Source organism: Columba livia, chromosome 4 (genome assembly GCF_036013475.1).
Source record: "Columba livia isolate bColLiv1 breed racing homer chromosome 4, bColLiv1.pat.W.v2, whole genome shotgun sequence".
NCBI lineage: Eukaryota > Metazoa > Chordata > Aves > Columbiformes > Columbidae > Columba > Columba livia.
In genome coordinates this window covers 27081528-27102355 of record NC_088605.1, presented here as the reverse complement: position 1 = coordinate 27102355, position 20828 = coordinate 27081528, and the positions used below count along the sequence as shown (strand labels likewise).

The 20828-nt window shown below is 35.2% G+C and overlaps 1 protein-coding gene across 2 annotated transcripts in view; it reads left to right on the top strand.

Annotated features, from left to right (window-relative positions):
• GABRA2 (gamma-aminobutyric acid type A receptor subunit alpha2) overlaps nucleotides 1-20425 on the top strand; it is a 63382-nt gene extending 42957 nt beyond the window's left edge. For both annotated transcript variants that reach the window (XM_065060814.1, XM_065060813.1), the window contains exons 7-10: nucleotides 164-307; nucleotides 1089-1241; nucleotides 9157-9359; nucleotides 13331-20425. In XM_065060814.1, coding sequence (XP_064916886.1) covers nucleotides 164-307; nucleotides 1089-1241; nucleotides 9157-9359; nucleotides 13331-13639 — 809 coding nt within the window. In that variant the 3' untranslated portion in view covers nucleotides 13640-20425. The remainder of the gene's footprint in view (nucleotides 1-163; nucleotides 308-1088; nucleotides 1242-9156; nucleotides 9360-13330) is intronic.
• Nucleotides 20426-20828: the final 403 nt, after the last annotated feature.

Genomic DNA, 20828 nt, shown 5'->3' with positions numbered 1-20828 from the left:
AAGCTATTTTAAATGGCCAAACATACTTTTTACCAGATCACTTTAGGTTTTTGGGCTGGGCTGTTTTTGAAAAATAAATAAGTTGCTCTTCTAATTCTGTGAGTTTTGATGGAAGCTGTTTAATTTAAATTGATGACAAAATATTTTATTTTATTTCCCACAGATGCATACACAACTTCAGAAGTGACGTACATTTGGACTTACAATGCTTCAGATTCAGTGCAAGTGGCACCGGATGGTTCAAGATTGAATCAGTATGATCTTTTAGGCCAAACAATTGGAAAAGAGACAGTTAAATCAAGTACAGGTTAGTAGAAGATATTTTGAAGAAAAAGGCACTCACTCAGCTATGAATAACATAGGCGTCGCTGGTGGTGTTAGAAGGCTACTGAAAAAAAGTGTTTCAAAATGTGAGATATTAGGCAGAATTTGTTAATGTACAAGTAACACACAGTGGCAGCTTACTGATTCTTTCAAGTTTAAAAGTAGCCAGTGACAGCAGAAGTGAACACCTCTTCAGAGACTGTTTTTTTTTCAATGCTAGCTGGGGCTTAGTCTTGAATCCTAATGTTTGTAAACAAAACTTGGATTATTGTTTAATTTGTATGATAAATGACGCTTTCGGTCTACTAAAAGGTGAAGTATAATGTTTTCAACCATTTTTTTCTTCCATCATATTCTTTGCCTATCCATAAATGCTGGATTATTCTATCTGGCTCCGGACTGTGTTCCTGCATGTGATAGACCCTCCCGATTCTGCCTATAGACTAAGTTCTTATGGCGCTTTTGGGCAAATGCAGATAATTGCTTATGTGCAGAAGCTTGCGGGGCTGAAGATCTTGTCAGGGCATAAAACAGTTCTTTTAAGTTCCTGAACACTGATCTTTCTTGGACCTCAGTGGGAATAAGATGCAGTTGTGCTCAAAAACTTTCTTATATTCTCTAGTATACTTTCTACTACAAAATATGCTCTGTGCAATTTAACCCTAGCATATTTGGTTCTCATAAATGTACCAAAGTTTCTTTTGCCAAAGATCATAACCTTTTTGGTTTTTTTTTTGGTCTTGTTTTGTTTTGTGCCACCTTAGGTGAATATACAGTAATGACAGCTCATTTTCACTTGAAGAGAAAAATTGGTTATTTTGTCATTCAGACTTATCTCCCCTGTATCATGACTGTCATTCTCTCTCAAGTGTCATTCTGGCTGAACAGAGAGTCTGTACCTGCCAGGACAGTCTTTGGTGAGTATACTGAGTAGCATTAGCTTTGTTTGCAACAGCTGAAGCTGTTAAAAAGCATTTCTGAAGTCTGCTTGGCAAAGGCCTTTTGTCATTCAAGTTAGTGTGTTTGTAGAACGTGGTACTATTTCTAGTCCAAACAGCTTTCAACTGCAGCTTACAGAGCTCCTGAGTATAACAAAGCGTTTGGAAATTAGCACATATGAGACAACTGTCCATATATCCTTGACTTTATTAAGAGGAAGAAGTTTTCACAGAATGGAAAAAAGATTATAATGTTTCTATTTAAAAAGTAAATTTAGATTATTTTTGGAAATGTTTTACCTTGATATTATTCAAATATTTTGGTACTTGGTAGATAAGCACATTTCTAAATATATTTGTAAATGAAGACAATTAAATTTGAATTTGTTGAATTACTTGAATGTGTTAAACTTTGCAAGCTGCAGTTCTTTAAAAGAAGCCCTACTCTGAGCATTCAGGCAAATCTTTCTCACTCATTCTAATTGGAGTATACTATAAGGCCGCGAACAGCTTCAGTGGTGCAAAGTAATGGTGTTTTTCTTACATTAAGATTTTGCTCTCTTGTTTATTAAAGCAAGGCAACAATGTTTTTCTTATTTGCATAATGTAAAGTGTTCTTAATTTGTTTGCTTTTAAAGAAAAAGAGACTAGTACAGCAAAAAGAAAGTAATGTCTGTATGGCATCAGCCAACAGAAATGCTGCATAAAACTGTACAATTAGTCATCAGCAAACACCATGCTTTCTTCAAAAAACAGGGCAGACTCAAATGCATGTTAAGTATGATACACAACAAAGCACTAACTGTCTCTCCTGGTAGAGAAAAAGCCACATGAAGAATTGTGAAAATTGCAGGTTTGAATATGACCCTTACTCAAGTCAGGTGAAACGGGTCAGTGGTTTTTGTGAGACCAGAATTCTACCATGTTTTCCCAGGCACTTACCAGGCAGATTTTTTTTCCTTCAAAATCTGCTGTGAATTTGTCCATTTCTGCTCATCAAAATGCACCTTCCAGTTTGCCAGCTGTGCAAGTACACTGTCAAATCCTTCTGTATCTCTGTCTTTGTCTTTTTCTGTTCCCTTCTCCTATACAGTTAGGACACAGTAACTCATTTGTCCAAAAAAAGTCTCTCATTTTCTTTTCCTAAAAGACACTTTCCGTTACTGTGTCATCAGTAACAAGGCACTAAGATAATTTTACTTGAGTGTTTTGTCCCTTCCTGTAAGTGTCTTTCTTTTTTTTTTTCTTTTTTTTTCTTTTATTTTTCTTTTTTTTTTTTTTTTTTAAATTAATATCTGCATAGATTCTTCACTCTGCTGGGGCTTTAGCATAATATGGATAATGAATGGTGTCCTGCTTTGGGATGTCTTGAGGGATCTGGGTAGAGTCGGCACAAGAACAGAACAACACGGCGACATAAAATCTAAAATCTATTTGCTAAGCACAATGGATATATTGAGGAGATAGCAATTTCTATGCTAGTATTTTGTTTCTGCCACACAGACATGCACCTCATGTACAGTCAGGGCTCTATCTCCTCCAGGCCAGCTCAGACTGGCACTGTGAACCCAGGGGGTCTAGATGTGTCCAGGCTTTGCCTGGTGGAGCAGCCCTAGCCCCTGCATGCAGCTTTTGTACCTCAGGCTTAGCCTTCTGCTTTGGGTTGTATGTCCCCTGAGGATCTATTCCTTAACATTCTTTTACACTCTAGATGAAATTGTCAGCATCAACTGCCAATAGCCTCTCTAATCATGCAGCCCCAGGCAAATCTCCCAGTCTTTCTCCATACCTACTGGCAGCAGTTGTCACTGGGATTTGCGATACCCTCTGTCTCCTGCCTAGATATGTTACAAAAATGTGAAGTTAGCCACAGTTTCATAACAAAGTTCATTTATTACTTCTTTGTGTTTTCTGTCTCCTCCTGAATTAGTCTTGACAGATAGAGCTGGGCAGGTACACTCGAGGTCTCATTTGGGTAGTAATTTCAGATAGAATCCATCGGTCATCCGCTAACACATGGAGACCTCACTAATAAAAAAAAATAAAATAAAAATAAAATAAAATAAAATAAAATAAAGCTATTTCCAGCGTGGAATATAAAAAATGTAGGAGATTTTACTTTATTTTTTATTGATCATACTGAATTTTTGGTTTTTATATAAAGTAGTCACTTGCTAGATATCCATCTTTTCATTGCCTAATAAACATATAAATATTAAAATTTGATTAAGTAAAATCTATTACTTTTGATAAAGTGCTTTTTAGAATCAATGAGAAATGTATTTCAAGTACCTTCTTGGGAAATACCAAGACCTGGAAGGGACTAACTACTGGAGTACAGAGGTAAAATACATGTTCCTTTCAAAGAAACATAACTCCCAGTTATTCAAAGCACCACTTCAAATTTATTATTTCATGTTTGAAAGTAGTTATTTTTCTTTCCCCTTTCTATTCTCTCGCAATGTTGTTTCAAGTTTTAGGTTAACTTTAAGGGCTTGGTATAATGAGACTCCTTTTATAGTTGAGCCCTTTCCTTTATGGCATCTATTTAATACTGTTGACCTAAGCTATCCCAAATGAATTATAGCCTAATGTTATATCGTTTCAACTTTGCTTTAAATTATTGGAAGAAGAAAGTTTTATCATCGTTAATTAAATAAATCTTGAATGTGTTTTCTCTAACAGATAAATATGAAAAGCATTTGATTGCATTTTTAATGAAAGGGAATAAGCCTTGTTCATAATGCTTTCATTTTGTGCAAGATTACAATCTATTTTATTTAGTAATGTGTTTATTGTTAGGCATTTAGTGTCAACAATATTAGCAAAGCAAATCTTGTGCAGCTTATTGAATTCTCACTTCATTTTTAATGGGTCATAACATTAAGAAGCATCACATATATTTGAATAGCAGCATTAGATACAGCTGATGGATGAATCAGAAATTAGTTTTCTTAGTGCTACAGTTACCTATGTGTTTTAACTTACATTTAGTAGGAATGAGAATGTTAACATGAATGTAGTTGCATATATATTCTTTGATACCCAAAGCAGGGAAGGACAAAAAATAATAGTTGTATTATATTTTAGTACATTGTCCAAGATGCTGAATTTTAAATTCACATAGCTATGTTCTTTTGTCAGGTCTCTGTTCTTTGTAATAATTTTGTTTTTATGCTGTATTCCTATCCCTGTGTTTTTCTTGTTCATGTTTTATCTTTTCTGAACTTGTATTAATTAATGTACATTTTGAAGCAAAAAGCCATTTAGACCTGAAATGGACAGTCTTTTAAATTGTGCAACTACAGAAAGGGGAACTTACGAAAAGTTCAGATTTGTTCTCTGGTTACTTTTACATGGGAATTGAATAACATAGAGCCTTCCTTTTGAACAATTCTGCATAAACAAAATACCTTTTCCCATTTTGTTGAAAAAAATCTTAACTACCTCATGTTCCAATAGTGGCATAATGACACGGGATGTTTATTGGAGTTGGGGTAAATAGCATTTGATGTCCAGTTTTGGAAATTAGTTCAGCTGTTGATCGATGGGGAACTCTCTTTCATTGCTTGGTACTGGGACAGTGAACCAACATGAGCATCAACTTCATAATATGTACATGTAGTTTAAAAGATTGAAGGCAATTTTTCTGGAAATAGATTATACTTAGGTCCTTGGTCTCTCATGCTGTTTAAGGTCTTTTGTGTTGTTCTTTTAGTAAGAAGGGTAGACAGAGCACTTGAGTTGTTTTCTACAATCTTTCTCCCAATGGTTGTTCGGACTTACCTCCCAGTGTCTGAGCAGAGTCAATGTACACTCCTTTGGCATTGTATTCTCAAATGATACATATACATTGTGTAAGTAAAAAAGAAACAGTATGTTGTGTAGCCAAATGTTATAGTAGAATAGTTTAAAATTGTACTATCTCCAGAATTCTTAAGCTTTTGTTTGGACCTCCAAGAGTTTACTCTTGGAGTGATAAAATGAAGTATTAATCTGTATCTCTGTTAAAGGGACAAAAGTATTTTCTTTCTTCTATTTTATTTGTATTTCTAAATCTATTCAGGTTTTGGACCAGGTTGAGTGATCTAATTACCTAACAACACTTGCAGTTACTGTTAAGAAAAAAGAAAGAGTGAAATAATAGAGCAGTGGAATTAGCTTCCTAATTAAAAGAAAAAAAAGTAATGTATCAATCCTTTTGTGATATGTTCTTCAACCGTTATGTGTATCTTTGCAAAGTGCTGTGGTGAAAAGATAAAATTGTGGGAGGAGTGGCATAACATTGTAAGAAATGGAGCACATTTTAAGCATTTTGTACAAATTATTTGCAAAGCTGAAGTACCTCTTTTGTAACTGAATGTCCTTTGGTAACTCATTATTTGGGCCTTTTACTTTGATTTTCAAAGGAGATGTCCACATTCTAACACGAGAAGGCCAGGTCATTATTTAGTTGACTAAAACTTGCTCAAATTAGAAAAAGCAGTTGATACAGAAGAGGTGAAGTTAGGGTGCAAAAGAACTTATCCCTGTCAAGGAGTAGCCTGACATTTGCACACAAATGCGGGCATAAGCTAGTCATTGTGACAGATTTTAATTTTAATATTTATATGCTAGCTTTTCCAATTTCCACTGTATGTGTTTAGTCAGGAATTTCTAGTTTTCCAGTTTACCTTTTCTGCTGTTGTGTGGCGGTGCTGTATACCATTGAGTAGCAGAAATTGTTTGCCCAAAGGTGGCTGTCTAACTTTAAACACATCTTTAACAGTATCCATCTGTCCTAGAATCCAAAATATGACAGAGCTGGTATTTTCCACATGTATAAGTGCAGTGAAAAGTGTTAAATTTACATCCCTGAAGATGGATATCATCTCTCCAGTGAGCAGATGCCATTTCTAAAACAGCACCATCAAAAAAGTCCTGGGCAATCAAACAGCTCCAGTATTGGTCTGAATGGATACACCTGTAGTGATAGAAGATATGTAGCATTTATAGGCATGCATTGTTGAGAACAAAAGTTGTAATGATGTTGGGGTATATTTACTGTCAAGTATAAAATGCTTCGTCCTTTCTGGAGAAGGGAAATACAATCAAAAGGAACTGTCAATGGTTCATTTTTCACTCATTTTTAAAGACAAACTGATGACTTCTCATGGTCTCTTGCAAGATGATACCTATTCTTGACTTTCTGACATCCATCCAGTGCCACATCTGCTGGGTGCTGGACTATAGATGATAGCTATTGACCTGAATATGAACAGTGGTCTTTCTACATCCTAGTGAGATATCATCCAGTCTTATAGCCTGTTAAATTATTTAGTATATGATTTAGGGGAGAAGATTGTTTCTCTTTAATATTTTGACTACCTCATTGTAGCGGGACAATCTACTCACTGTTTTTTCTACCAATTTCAGTTCACTAGTGTTCCAAATCAGATAATGCAACGAGGAATGTTTTTTATCTGTTCAGTAGATGGATTTTGTGGGACTTTGAGAAATTAATGTATTTTGGTCTACAAGTTGACCATAATCCTGCACATTAATAATTTTTAAGTCGTCTCAGATTTAGCAATGACAAGGAGGCAGTCATTTTTATTCAGTCATTCTCCTTAAAGAAGACTTGATAATACAGCTTTTTCAAATTAAATATAATGTTACAAAATCATGTGTCTTTTGACTGAAGAAGAATAGCAAGTGTAAGAATACTAGAAATTCCTAAACTGACAGGTATCATGGATTAAATTTTCTGTCCAATTTTTACCACTCAGTTCAGGTTAAATTACTATGGTAGCTTGGACATCACTGAATTTATGGAGTGAAGGAATAAATGAAAGTGCATTGGCAACTGTCTGACAATGTGCTGTTTGATTAGCATTTGGGTCACAAATTGGTGTGGCTTGCTGAACTTTTTAGAGAAATTGTCAATGGGTAGCAAGATACAAGATGTAAATTCATTATGTTTTAATTGAGACTAGAAAAGGTCAGCAGTTGATCCTAAATTAGATTTCTGAAGAAGCCAATGGGGCTTCTGGAAGATTAGTTTATTCTAAAAGGTAGGACTTAAATAGAAGAGTACCTTAGCAACTGTATATACTTACATGTGGATAAGGTCACCTTATCTCTGAGAAACAATCACTTTACTGATACTTCTTTATAATTAAAATGATTTATCTGCAGCTCAGGACCAGTGTTAAAATTTGCATGTGATAATTTTAAGTGTAAGATAGACTGCCTTTTCCCTGAGGTGCTGAAAATAATTAAGCCATATGTTGTGTAAGTGTTAGGAGAGAATAAGTTATTTACAAAATAAATTGTCTACACATTTTCATACAATACAGTATGATAGCTGCTTCCTTTTCATTCTATATGCTAGTAGATCCCAACAGTGTCATGGCTGATTCCAGACCAAATCCACTTCTTTAATTTATGGAGGCTGAAAAATAGCAATTAGAGAATTATGTTTGTTATGGTGTCTGGGTACTGTGTGACCCAGCAGGATGTTTCTGGGCGTGTCTTCCCTGCTGCCTGGGCCTTTGGAAGCTCATCAAAAGAGAATAGCACTGAGGCCGAGTCCACTTAGGTTTGCTCTGTCACCCTTTGTAGCACCCTCAGCAATGGAGATTCTTTACAGGAGAGGTGGAAATTGCCAAGCCTGAAGAGGTCTGAGCAGGTGTAATTGCTGCCTCTCTTCTCTCTCACACAGTGGTTAAGAATGCTTTTCTTGTAGCAAAATGAAAATCTGGGCTAGGCTGATCTTGCAGAACCCAGGTGACAGATTGCTGACAGCTGGAGGATCTGGCATTGGGAGAGTGACTTGACTTTCTGGTGGAAATCCTCTTACAATAATTTCATGAGTGTGTAGCTGTTGAAGCTGTGATGTGCTGGTACTAATATTTCTACCATGGCATCTCCTTTGCCTGTCATAATGGAGTGTAGGTTTGCTGTTCTGTGCTAAGTATATCACTTTGTGTTGCTTTTCATTCTAGAGACATATCTAATGGTGTGCCACAAAGGGAGTAGTTTAGTTTGCCTAAGTGTGATTCAGGCTGAGGTGGGAGAACTGATTTACTTAAGGAATGGAGGCTGCATTTGTGGCTGTGGGTTTCTGCTTGCTAAAGCTGATTCAGAAAAATGTTCTTCTCTTCCTCCCGTGTATCATTTTTTCTGATTTTTTGGAATATAATTCCTGGCTTCCTGCTGGGACTTCATTATGTACAAAGTATTGTAAAGTGCTTTTAATAACTGTCACAGTGAAAAAACAATCTTCTCAGATCATCAAGTCTTGTTTTCTGACACATAATATATGGTTATAATCTGGCATTTGAAATCAATGTACTGTTCTAGAAAAAATAAACACCTGAATGAAAACGTACCCTGTTTGTGTCTTCAGCCGTCACTGGATGGTTAGTGACACAGCTACTGGTGAAAAAGAAAGTCATTTATTCTAATAATAAAGGTAAATTTCTGTGATATTGTCAGTAAAGATGGGTGCCAGACCTGCAGCCATTGCAGTGAATCAAGCCACCCACCATTAACGTGTTAATCACTATTACTGAAATGCTGCAAAATATTGTGATTCCATTAAGGAATTGTCAATTTCGTGCCTTACCTGTCCTGGTTGCTAACCAATAAAATAAAATATTATCTATCTCATATAAGTAAAATCTTAAGTTGATTTTAAAAAGGAAGTTCAGACAACAAAATTGAACTAAAATATTTCAAAGAAAACTCTAGTTGCAGCCTTTAATATGATTCTGGCAGTTTGTCAGCAACTTAGATAAGCAAATTTTCCATTGTGTTTCCCAAACAAGCCATAATACTTTTTCTGTTTGTATTTTTATTAACATTTAAAATCCAAGTAAAACTGATGATCTGTTTTTTTGTCCCCTTGCAGGAGTAACAACTGTGTTGACAATGACAACACTGAGCATCAGTGCTCGAAATTCACTCCCCAAAGTAGCATATGCAACAGCTATGGATTGGTTTATTGCTGTTTGTTATGCATTTGTATTCTCTGCATTAATTGAATTCGCAACTGTAAACTATTTTACAAAACGAGGATGGGCCTGGGATGGAAAAAGTGTAGTGAATGATAAGGTAAGTCCTAAGGGAAGAGCCCTCTTTCCAGTCAATTGCACTAAAAGAGCTGTAATATATTGTTGATAAAATAATTTTATATAAAATTTGCTACATAAAAATATATATGTGATACTTTAAATTAAAAGAATGTAGATGTATTTTCTTTCCTGAACAAAAATATATCTGCCCTGATGTAGCTAGTCTCACTTGGTTTCAATAATCCAGATTTAGTTATCAAGCACATTGGTTTTTTATGTTGGAACTGTGTGATTTGTTTCTTGACTCCTCAGATACAACTGTTTATCTGGTTACTCAGAAAAAATAATCCAAAATATATTGTTTGATTACTTTTTTATTATTTAATCCATTTGAATTGGAAATAAGAAAAGGATTACAGAAGGATATATGTATATTAATTCTCCTGGTGTTAATCTGTTCCGTAGCACCTAGTAACTAAATATCAGAAAAACAACTGAATGCTGACATATGTAAAAACTATTAATAACAAAACCTATAAATTCTGAATATTTTCAGTATTTTGAAACCTATCCTTTATGATATGTAGGCATTATTTTTAAATGAATTTAAATAGCAGTTTTACAAAATTCCAAGTACTTCTTCACCTATAATGTATGATGCTCTGAGTGTGGACAAGCACAGTCATGCCTTAATTTTCTGGTATTAATAGTAGCATAGGTGTGATGGCATGAAGATATTTTGACCTGATAGAACTTCTTATTTTGTGAAAAAAATGAACTGGTGAGAGGCCTAAGTTTGTGTCAGGCTTTACTGTTTATAATTTTAATAACCCAGAACAAATGTTAAAGCTGACGTATTGTTTTGACTGACTTAGTATATTATAGAATTTCAACCTCTCCCCAGTCCCTGATTCTACCAATGGGAAAGAATTTCTTCTAACAAAGAATAATCTCATTTCTGTGCTTTTCCTTAAAACAGGATAGAATATGATTTGCTTTCTAGATGATAACAGTAGATGTGAAGCAAAGTTTAATTAACTGATGGTTTCTTAGCACATATAAAGCACAATGCATGAAGAAGTGAAATGTTCAGTGAATGATAGAGGAGAATTAGACGAAATCAGTACATTGTTTATAATCCCCTGTGGGTTCTGGAAGGGCCTGGACTCTCCATAGCTTCAGGATCTCTTCCCTCATGCTAGAAGTAGTTATCAAATCGCTACAAGTTTATCAGCATGTCACGAGTGAAGCTTTTCAGACTGGCACTTTGCCCTGGCATTGTAATAATGTATGGAAAACTCTCCAATGATCCTTTGGCTGTTCCTTTAAATTAACATAACAGTGTTGTTTCATGATCTTAGGAGTGGCAGCTGTCTAACAGCTAGGCAGTATTCCTCCCCTAGGAATGAAAAATTTAACCATTCCATTTAAAGTTTTATATACCATTCAAAAGTCCAGTTCTCTGTTTGCTTCAAACTGACTTAACAAAAAGCTAAATTTCTCATATAAAAATATGGTTCATCCTTATTAGGCAGTTCTTACTAATGGCATTACAGATAGCTTTTAAAAACATACTGTGTCTGAAAGGAAGGAATTATAGATCTGTTAGAGTATTTAATAATTTGATTTGGTAATTTGCTCTTATTTTTGTTGAATGCTTCTGTGGAGCTAAAGACAGGATTATTCTTCATCAAATAAAGAGAAAAATGTTTTCTCAGAGACATTTATCTGTGTTCACGTTAAATGGAAATTCCTATCTAAATGCTGTCAACATGGAATTTGTCTCAGAGAAAAGCAGGTGCAGGAACAAGCTACATGTTTCTTCAGTCCTTTTTCATACTCTAGTCAATAAGGAACAATGCTGAATTCCCACCAATCCCTGATTTTCTTTTTATGTGACACCATTTCCTGAGACAAGGTATTTGGGACACAATATCTTACCATGAAGATCTTATCAAGATTTGTAGATGGCTCTGATAAATATTGAATTGGAGCTAATTTAAAACCAAAATTGGAAATTGGGCAGATGACTCCCAGTGGAAGTAAAAAAATTGAATGCACTGGTATGAGAGATGTCAGAAGAATTCTCTCACTTGTGCCACTTCCATTAGATTGAAAATCAAACCAAACCAATACAACAGATAATGATTTCTTATATGAGTCTATGGAGAGACTTGCTTCCTGAGAAACTGAAATCCTTCCATTCTTTCCTGTAGGTTATTAGAAGTTCCTTAGTTTAGGATTGCTGCAAAGCAGTGAATCAGTTTGTAGCATTAGTCTTATTGCAGAGCTAGTCTGTGTATGTATATATAGGTCTAAGAACCCAAGCCTATACTCATTAGCTATACATCCCTGTATATATCTATAGACATAGCCTCCCCGTTGGACTGCCATTGGCTAAATTTCAGCCATTTGAAAGATTCCACAAACCTGTAAAAACACAGAACTGCTGATGTTGGAAGGAACCTCTGGAGATCACTGAATTTAACCCCTCTACTCCAAACAGGGCCAGCTAAGGACAGTGCTCAGGGTCAGGTCCAGACAGTTTTTTAATATCTCCAAGGATGGAGACTCCACAGCCTCTCTGGGCAACCTGTTTCAGTGCTCAGTCATGCTCACAGTAAAATACATTTTTTTGTATGTTTAAGTGGAATATATTTCATATTGTGCCCATTTCCTCTTGTCCTTCCACTGGATATCACTGAGAAGAGTCTGGTCTGGTCTTTTTTCCTCCCTCCCACCAGATATTTATATACATTGATCAGATTCCCCCATGAGCCTTCTCTGGGCTGAACAGTCCCAGCTCTCTCAGCCTTTCATATTTCGGATGCTTCAGGCCTTTAATCATCTTTGTGGTCCTTTGCTGGACTTGCTCCATTATGTCCATGTCTCTCTTGAACTGGGGAGCCCAGGATTGGATCCAGCATTCTGGATGTGTCTCGCCAGGGCTGAGTCACATGGGCTGAGGGAGGGGAACGATCACCTCCCTCAGTCTGCTGGCAGTGCTCTTTGTAATGCAGCCCAAAAGGCTATTTGCCTTCATTGCTGTGAAGGCATATTGCTGGCTTGTGTTCAACTTGGTGTCCACCAGGACCACCAGGGCTTTTTCTGCAAAGCTGCTTTCCAGCCCATTAGCCATAACCTGTATTGGTGCATGGGGTTATTCCTCCCCAGGTGCAGGACTTAAATTTCCCTTTGCTGAACTTCATTAAATTCTTGTCATGCCATCCCACCATTCTTATCTTCTTTTATTTTTTAGGTTCTAAACCCCATTTTTTTCACTGTTATGCATTTTTTAAACAATAATTTCTGAAAAGCAGAGCTAGTTCTTGGGCTAGTTCTCAGCTCACTTCTGCAGCTACCATGCTGGAGTCCTCCTTTCTGTTAATTGCAATCTCTTTCTGACTTCTCTGTGTGTGTGTCTGTGTATATACACAAGTAAACACACACACACATTTCTCTAGAATCACTTAGAAATGCAGACCATTACTGAAATTCCTTTATTTATTGGTGGTATGTTATGAGATGTTCAAATAATAGTGATGCTAGATTGATGTGGGAAAGATGGCCTGGTTTTCATTTTATCACAATGCCGGGTAATCTTTTTTCCTAGTCCACCCATTCACTCCTAGTTCTATTAACAGAGAACATTTTAAAAATCTTGCAGTTCTGTTGTAGGGAGCCAGATAACAAAGCAGCTAGAGAAAGACCAACTCTTTTCCAGTTATCCTTACAATTGCAGTAAAAAACTCTTCCTCATATAGCTTCAGCAGGGCATTTGATGGTTCAAAAGTCCATGTTTTTAGAGCATTCTTATGTTATCTGTACCTTCTTTTTGGATAGACTGGAATATCTTTCTTTATATTTGAATTTATTAGTATGGTATTCCTGGTATTTATTTTAACATGCTCACATATACTCATATGTTTCTTTTACATTTGAAATGATGTTTTATTAAGACTATTCTGGAAGTACACCTTACATATTTAACTTCATGCTGTCTTCCAATAGAAAAAAGAAAAAGCGTCTGTCATTAAGAAAAACAATGCCTATGCAGTGGCTGTTGCCAACTATGCTCCAAATATTACCAAGGACTCAGTGCTACCAACCATCTCCAAGAGCGCTACAACTGCAGAACCCAACAAGGCAAAACCAGAAGCGAAGCCACAGGAAGCAAAGAAGACATTCAACAGTGTCAGCAAAATTGACAGAATGTCTAGAATAGTGTTTCCAGTCTTATTTGGTACTTTTAATTTAGTCTATTGGGCTACATATTTAAACAGGGAGCCTGTCTTACTGGGCTTTGCGCCATCAACCTAAAAGTTGAATTGCACTGAGGACTTAAAGCATCATTCTAATCAGATAGGTTGTTTGCTATGTACAGTACGACTAATAACTGCTAATCTGTGAACCATTATGTACAGAGTGTATATAGATATCTGTGTATCTCCAAAGGAGGGACACAGTGTAAATTCATGGGTCTGTAAACAGATGGCACCCATGGCAAATATAGCCAGCTGTTCAAAAGTTATACCCAGGGGAGTTCTGTTAAACTAGGATTCAAATATACAGAATTATATTCTCTCCATACAATGAAATGAAGAGATGATCCTACATAATTATTTAGGAACAGTATTTTTTTAATTTAAAGTTAAAATATTTTTCTATAAAGTAACTAATTCTACTTTAATGAAAGAAACTGTCATTTAGAAAAGTGATTTTTTTAAAAAGGTGCAATTGTTTCATACAATAGCAGTTCCCATGTACATAACAGAATACGGAGGTCATACGGTTCTACTGTTGACAAACATTCTGGATACCAGTTAGGCTGAAGAGGTAGTAAAGACTACTCTATGGCAAAAGCCACAAGTTTCTTACTTCTATCCTGTTTGAAGTTGTTAATAAACTCTTCTAATTGATTTCAGGGAAAAGCAAGTGTTAATGAATTTTCCAATATCAACCAACTTCCACGAGTGAAACTCTTATTCTTTTCACTTTTTTTTTTTTTTTTTTTATGTTGCTAACCCAAGTTGTCTGGTTTGGCAAAGTTGGATTTCTTTGCTTTTTGTTTTTGTTCTTAATTGGATTATTTTCAGGTTCAAAAAAGCACTCAGAATTTTTTCAGGGTTAAGTATATCACTAATATATTATTTTTCCTTGCTTACTGTTACCCTAAAACCTGCCATTAAAATATTTACCTGTATTTCTCCCACAAAGCAGTCTTTTCAAGGGAAACAAGAACCATTATTTAAGTTCAGGATATTGTCCATACAATAAAATTTACTGCTGCTTTTGTAAATTGCAACTTTACATTTCGCTGACATAACTTTACAAAAACTTTGTATACTAGAAATGGTTTTGCTAAGATTTGGATGTTATTTTTTTAATAAAAGGTCATGCATCATCTGTAGGTATCAGCTGTATTTCGTATACACAAATATAACAAAATTGGAGCTGCCATTTGCAATTTTATATGAACATTTAATACTGATCAGTAAAATTGTTTTTCATCTGAGCCTTTGCAAAGATTCTTTATGCCCCGAAAGGCCTGGTAAATCATGACATAAGTAATAATTGCGTATTGTATTTAGATTTTAGTATACTTGGCCAATCAAAAATATTTTGATTCACACATACATTAGCAGTTATTAGTTGACCTTTAAAAAAAGATACACCTTTATGATGATGTCTTCTAGTACAGACATATGTAGTCGTATAGTGTCATTTATTGCAGTTTTGTACAGTACTTGAGTATAGTGCATAAAATAGGTATGTTCAGAGTTTAACAAAGTTGTACAAATATTTCTAAAATCAAATAAAAGAATATCTTAAGACATGGAAATGTGCTAAAAACACAGAGAAACACTGCTTTTATTTGCTGGTTTATTTTCTTGCTTTTTCTTTGCTTTCAATGTGATTCTGTTTGTACTTTGTGTGACAGTATAGATGCCAAGGTCACAAATGCATATTATGAATAGAATTAATAGCTAAGACAGAGTTGACATCAGTAAAATAAAGATATTGCATAAGTTATAAATGAAAGGGAGAAGCATGGACAAAGTGCGTATCCCTTGAAGTCCCTCTTCTTAAACTGTCAGATTAAACCGTCCTCATCAACAGTAGTTAAAAAATGAGCACTTTACTCAGAACATTAAAATTGAAATATCCTTATTTTCATATATATTTATATATAAATGTCGATCTTCCATGTAACATGGAGGTGTGTGCAATAGTGTGATTATGAGCATAAGGCTGGAAGGCAAGCAATAAAAAAAAGGTTTTTTCATGGTATAATTATACATTTTTAAAATGTTTCATTTGTAAATTATAAATTATCCCTTTAATGTCACATTGTCTAGGTATGAATAAATATATAAATATGTACATATGTACAAATAATTGTAAATATTAGGACTGTAGAAAAAAACCCTTTACTTTTAACTCTGTTTTTGGCAAAGGGCTCTGGCTGTATAGTTTAATGGAGGCCCATGCTAAACTGCTCTTGGACTTGAGTAGCTCGATTATGTTTTCTGTAGCTGAGGTTTCCTTCCTGTGACCTAGTGGGAGTTCTTACTTTCTCTTTGCATCAGCAAGATTTAGGGAGTCTCTGAACCTCACTGGTCTCAGATATGAGAAACAGGTTTGTGTTTCACCCTTGGCCACATCCCAGGTCCTCAAAACCCTTTAAAATGTTTAAACAATGTTGTGTATTGCTCCATGCATGACACTGTATAGTCAGAACTCTCCCCACTACCAACATGAGTGTGCTCAGAGCTATGTTGGATTGCTTGATAAGGAAGGATTTTGCATCCTTATCCATGAATGGGACCCCTCAAATGTTTTTAACAGTACAAGTCTCCTCCAACAAGACTTCTTCACTGGAAGATAACATCTGTATAATTCAGAGCTGCATGCAAACAATATATCTTCAGTTTGCACGAGAAGGCCGATGATGTCCCTTGTTAGTCAGCTCTGCTGCTACTGCTTTTATTTGGTACAACTATGTTTCCATCCATTGACCATTTTCTCTACTCTTGTGTTATGCTTAGAGTCAGACAAAAAAAAAAACAGGTGTTTTTCACATGCTAAAGGTACTGTCATGACACACAAATACAAAAAAATAAGCATAATAGATAAATACACTTATTGAAACCCAATACATTTTAAATATCCACAAGCAGTTATTGTGGACATCAGCAAGGCTTTTGAATGAATACACTCCAGAAAAGTTTCACTTTTACATTTAGTACGGTTGGTCTGTGTTGAAGCCAACTCTTTCTGTGGGAGGAAGGAGTCTGCTTTATTGTTTCTCTACTGAAACATTTCTAGTGAGTAAACTGTCTACACATAAGTTGCAAATTTGTGAAACTAACAACTGGCTAAGTGAATTTGAATGTAAACATTTAACTGAATGCAAGCATTACACAAGAAACACCAGAATACAAGAGTTAGGCCTTCTTTCCTTTTAACAGTATAGAATCTGTGTCTGGAATTTTAAAGCTGGTCTCACAAATGTCCTGAATATCTAGAAGTTTCTTTTAATTTGAGTAAAACTTGCTGATCTTAAATACTTAAAGTGGGAAGAGAGAGCATGAGTGAGCAAACACAACTTGCTTTGCTATCAAAGACTTGCACATGGAGTCCACCAGTGAAATTTTTGCTTTGCTTAACATGTTAATCTAATTTATTTTTCCAATTTTTATTGGGTCAGGGTGTCATATTTTCTGTGACTTAAGAAATGAATATAATAAATACAATGATATAACACTGTGGTAAACTTGGATTGGAATTACCATAATTCCGAACAAGGTTTATGAAACAGGTTTCCAGTGTAGTACTGGAGCACATACTTCTGGATGCATGTGGTCAGTAATTTAACAGTAATTTATAAATCAGCATGAAGAATATAGAGATCAGCAGGGTTTATCAGCCAGGGTTGCCTGCTGGAGACTTCTTAACAGATTGCTTTAAAAAGAGTGGCTTCCAAACTTCTCAATTACCTTGTAGCCAATGAAATTATCTTCACCTTCATGTCTGGGTTAATTCAACTTGTAACTGCTGCGTTGTGGAGCATCTTAAAAAAATATTATGGTAGATGTTCTGAGAGAGGAGCTTTAACTTGGGAGACTACTCATACCACCAAACATTATGCTAAGTTATGGAGCTAGTCTGCCTCTATAGTCATGGGAGAGAGCTTCATGAGACATCATAAAGAAGCCTTACTGAATCACCCTCCCTTCCCAGCAATTATAGATAACACATGCAGTGGTGAGACTTTAAAATGCAATGACCGTGAACAGCCTTCCTGAAAGCAACTAGAAGCAGCTGTGAGGAGGTAGGGATGTATGGCAGAGGAAAGAGAAGAAGAAAATGGCTTTGTTACCCTGTCAGTGGAACAAGGAAGAGGCCTTTGAAGGAGGTAATGTGTGTTTTGGTTTCAGCTTCAGTTCTGAGCCTTCGTTACCATATATGAATTGTAGGAAAGTAACTTTTAGGGCTAATAGAATTGAAATATTTCTTGCATAATTCTGCTGAAATTGAGGGACGTGAGTTGTGCCTTTCAAACTAAGAGGCTTCTGCTGACTGATCTGTGAAAACCTTGCAATGTTGTGTGCTTCCTGTAGCATGGGCCATCTATGGTGGAGGGGGGAAAGAAGCTTCAGAAATTAAGTAGAACTTTGTTAGTTCCATGTTGTGTTTCCTTAAGAGGTGTAACTTTCACTTAAGCGTAGATAGTCAGCGTCCATCCTCCATACCTCTCATTCCTATTCTGAAAGCGTAGGGCTGCACAAGTTGTTGCTTTGGCCTTTCACAAAATAGATGAAGTCCATGCTTCTGAACATTTCCATTCCTAACAAATTTGCATGAAAGATGATTTCAGTATGGATATGAAGCTAACATCAGTCTATACCCCATTATGTGTAGACACATAATGCTAAAATTTAGAAAGCAATGCAATGGGTTTTAAAGCAGAGGAAGAAAACTTCTGAAAATAAGCCAAGACAGCTTAACAGCTTCATTTAAAAAGAAAAAAACAAACAGCATGATAAATGTACAAGTGTCTAAAGAAATCTAAATTTAATGTGTGAGTGTGGTATGATTTGGTGTCATAAATAAAGTATTTGTCTTAAATACTTCAAAACATTGAAGTAATTAAGTGAATTTATGTGAAAGTCAGCTCATATTTCAGCCTCCAGTAAAGTGAGTGGTTCTTCAGAAAACACAGTTTTAGGATTCCTTCCACCAGTGTACCTTCTGCTAGAATGCTGTCAGTTTGTCATATAACTTTGAGTATCTCTTTAACGCTACCTTCTTTTATTTACTATTTTCTTTTAGTCAAGGAGATGTCCTCTGCCTCATTTCTGTAGATAACCAAAATTCCCTGACAAACAGAACTACTAATCCTATTCTGAATCCAATTATTAATTGCAGCCATTTGAGAATCAGTGAGTGATTTGTCACTTTAGACCTTTAGTAGTAGAAGCTGAAGGCTCAATAATTTATTTCAATTAATGGCAGATGTTAATCACATAAGTTTTTTCTCTAAACGATTTAATTTTTCAGCTTCAGGTCTTTCTAAGTGAATCCTTGAACTCATATTTTGGAGGCTGTGATTGTTTCTTACTGGAAGAAGCTAAACTTTGAGGGCTTGACCTCTCTGAGATCAGTGCAAAATTTGCACTGAATTTAAAATAAAACTGCTTAGCATCCTCAGGATATTCATCTATGTCACTGAAGTCAGTAAGGATTTTTTACAGATAGAGAGTACACCTAAGTTGCTTAGTTCTTTAATCCATGAAAATGAGCCCCTAAAGGAAGAGCCAACCATACTGAAATGAAGGACTTGATATCTGTTTCTTTCCTGCTAGATATTAATGCCTTTTAAGAATACTGTGAAAGTGCTGTGAGTTAGGAGTAGGTGATAACACTCACAAAAAGGAATTTGGAGGATGTTTTAAAATATGCAAGATGATATATACTCTTTCTCTAGTGTTGATGTCTACATAAAGATATATGAATATATTTTTTATTTTTGGATGATTTAAAAGTTATATTTTTCATTTAAAATTTTAATTCCTTATATAATGTGAATATTTCACTTAATTAAGTGACCTGGAGTGTATCTTTATGTGCTCAAGGTTGCTAATGATTGCACTGAGTGCTTTCATTCATCTAATATTCAATGAGGTGAGCTTCCACAGGTTGAAGTATTATATTTGTTTGCCAGTACTTCATCCAACTATCTATGCTATTGAGGATGGATGGAAATAGAGAATGAACAAGATATTGCTTTGATCAATTGCTTTTGATATTCTTTATTAGATGTTCATTTTGGCTGAATTTATCAGTTTATAGGCTACTGTAGCTTTGCATTAGCACGGAATGCAATGTAGTACTTTACATCTATTAGAATACATATGTACAATATGCACCGTATCTATAAACTGTTAAAAAATCAGTTCCCAAACAGCACCTCTTCACCCTCTGCCCTCTGAATAGTCACTTTATTAGGAAACATTTGAAGGCACTTTAATATTAATTGAAGTGATTACACTAAATCTTGTTATATTCGATTAAAAAAAAAAATAGTAAAGATAATATGGAGTCTGATTCAGACATTGTTAGCAATTTCTCAGCTGGCTGGGTGACGAATCTACTTTGGTGAGTCACTTGGGCATGAAAATGTATAAGAGTTTGGAAATAGATGCTTCCAGTGTATTAAAAAGAAATAAGGAAACAGGAAGAATGGAACCAATAATTTTAAAGAAAACTAAACATCAGTCAAATATGCACAGTAAGAAACTGCATGATAAATATAAGTATACTTAACCTTGAACATCAGCATCATATAAAATCTTCTGGGTGACAGTTCACTTATTTAGTAGGTTTCATAGTTATAAATAATTAAAGAGGATAATAATATTCTGTAATTTGTGACCTTGTTTTAACTGGAAAAAGTTGTTACTTTTCTAAAATGTAAAAGAAATTACTGGATTTATGTTTGAATGTGTCACTGCTTGCTGTTGAAGAATATTGATTAATCACATGCAAAATATTGCTTAACATTATCTTTTTGTACTTCTTATTAAAGTTAATTTAAATATAGCATACTTTGTATATTTGTTTTTAATGCTTTGACAGAACAAATGTTTGATTTCCTCTCATAGCTTTTCTCTCAGGATTTGTGTGTGGGATTTTATTTGTTTTTGTTTACTTGTTTTAAGGCAATCCATTACAGCCACTATGGAGGTGTGTTTTTGTTGAGGATGGAATTTCCCAAAGAAAGCAAACAATATTTTGGAAATATTCCTTAGCATGGTGAGAGTTGAACACGGTTTTCTACTTGTATGATGAGAATGTCCTCATGTATTCAAATTCCACATGTCAATGTTTTATGCTTTCAGAAGGTTATAAAACACGTTGCTGGAAGGTATACACTAACCATCAGCTGATGTGGAATGTAAGAAACACTAGACAGCTTGGTTCATCAATAGGAGTAGACTGGGTA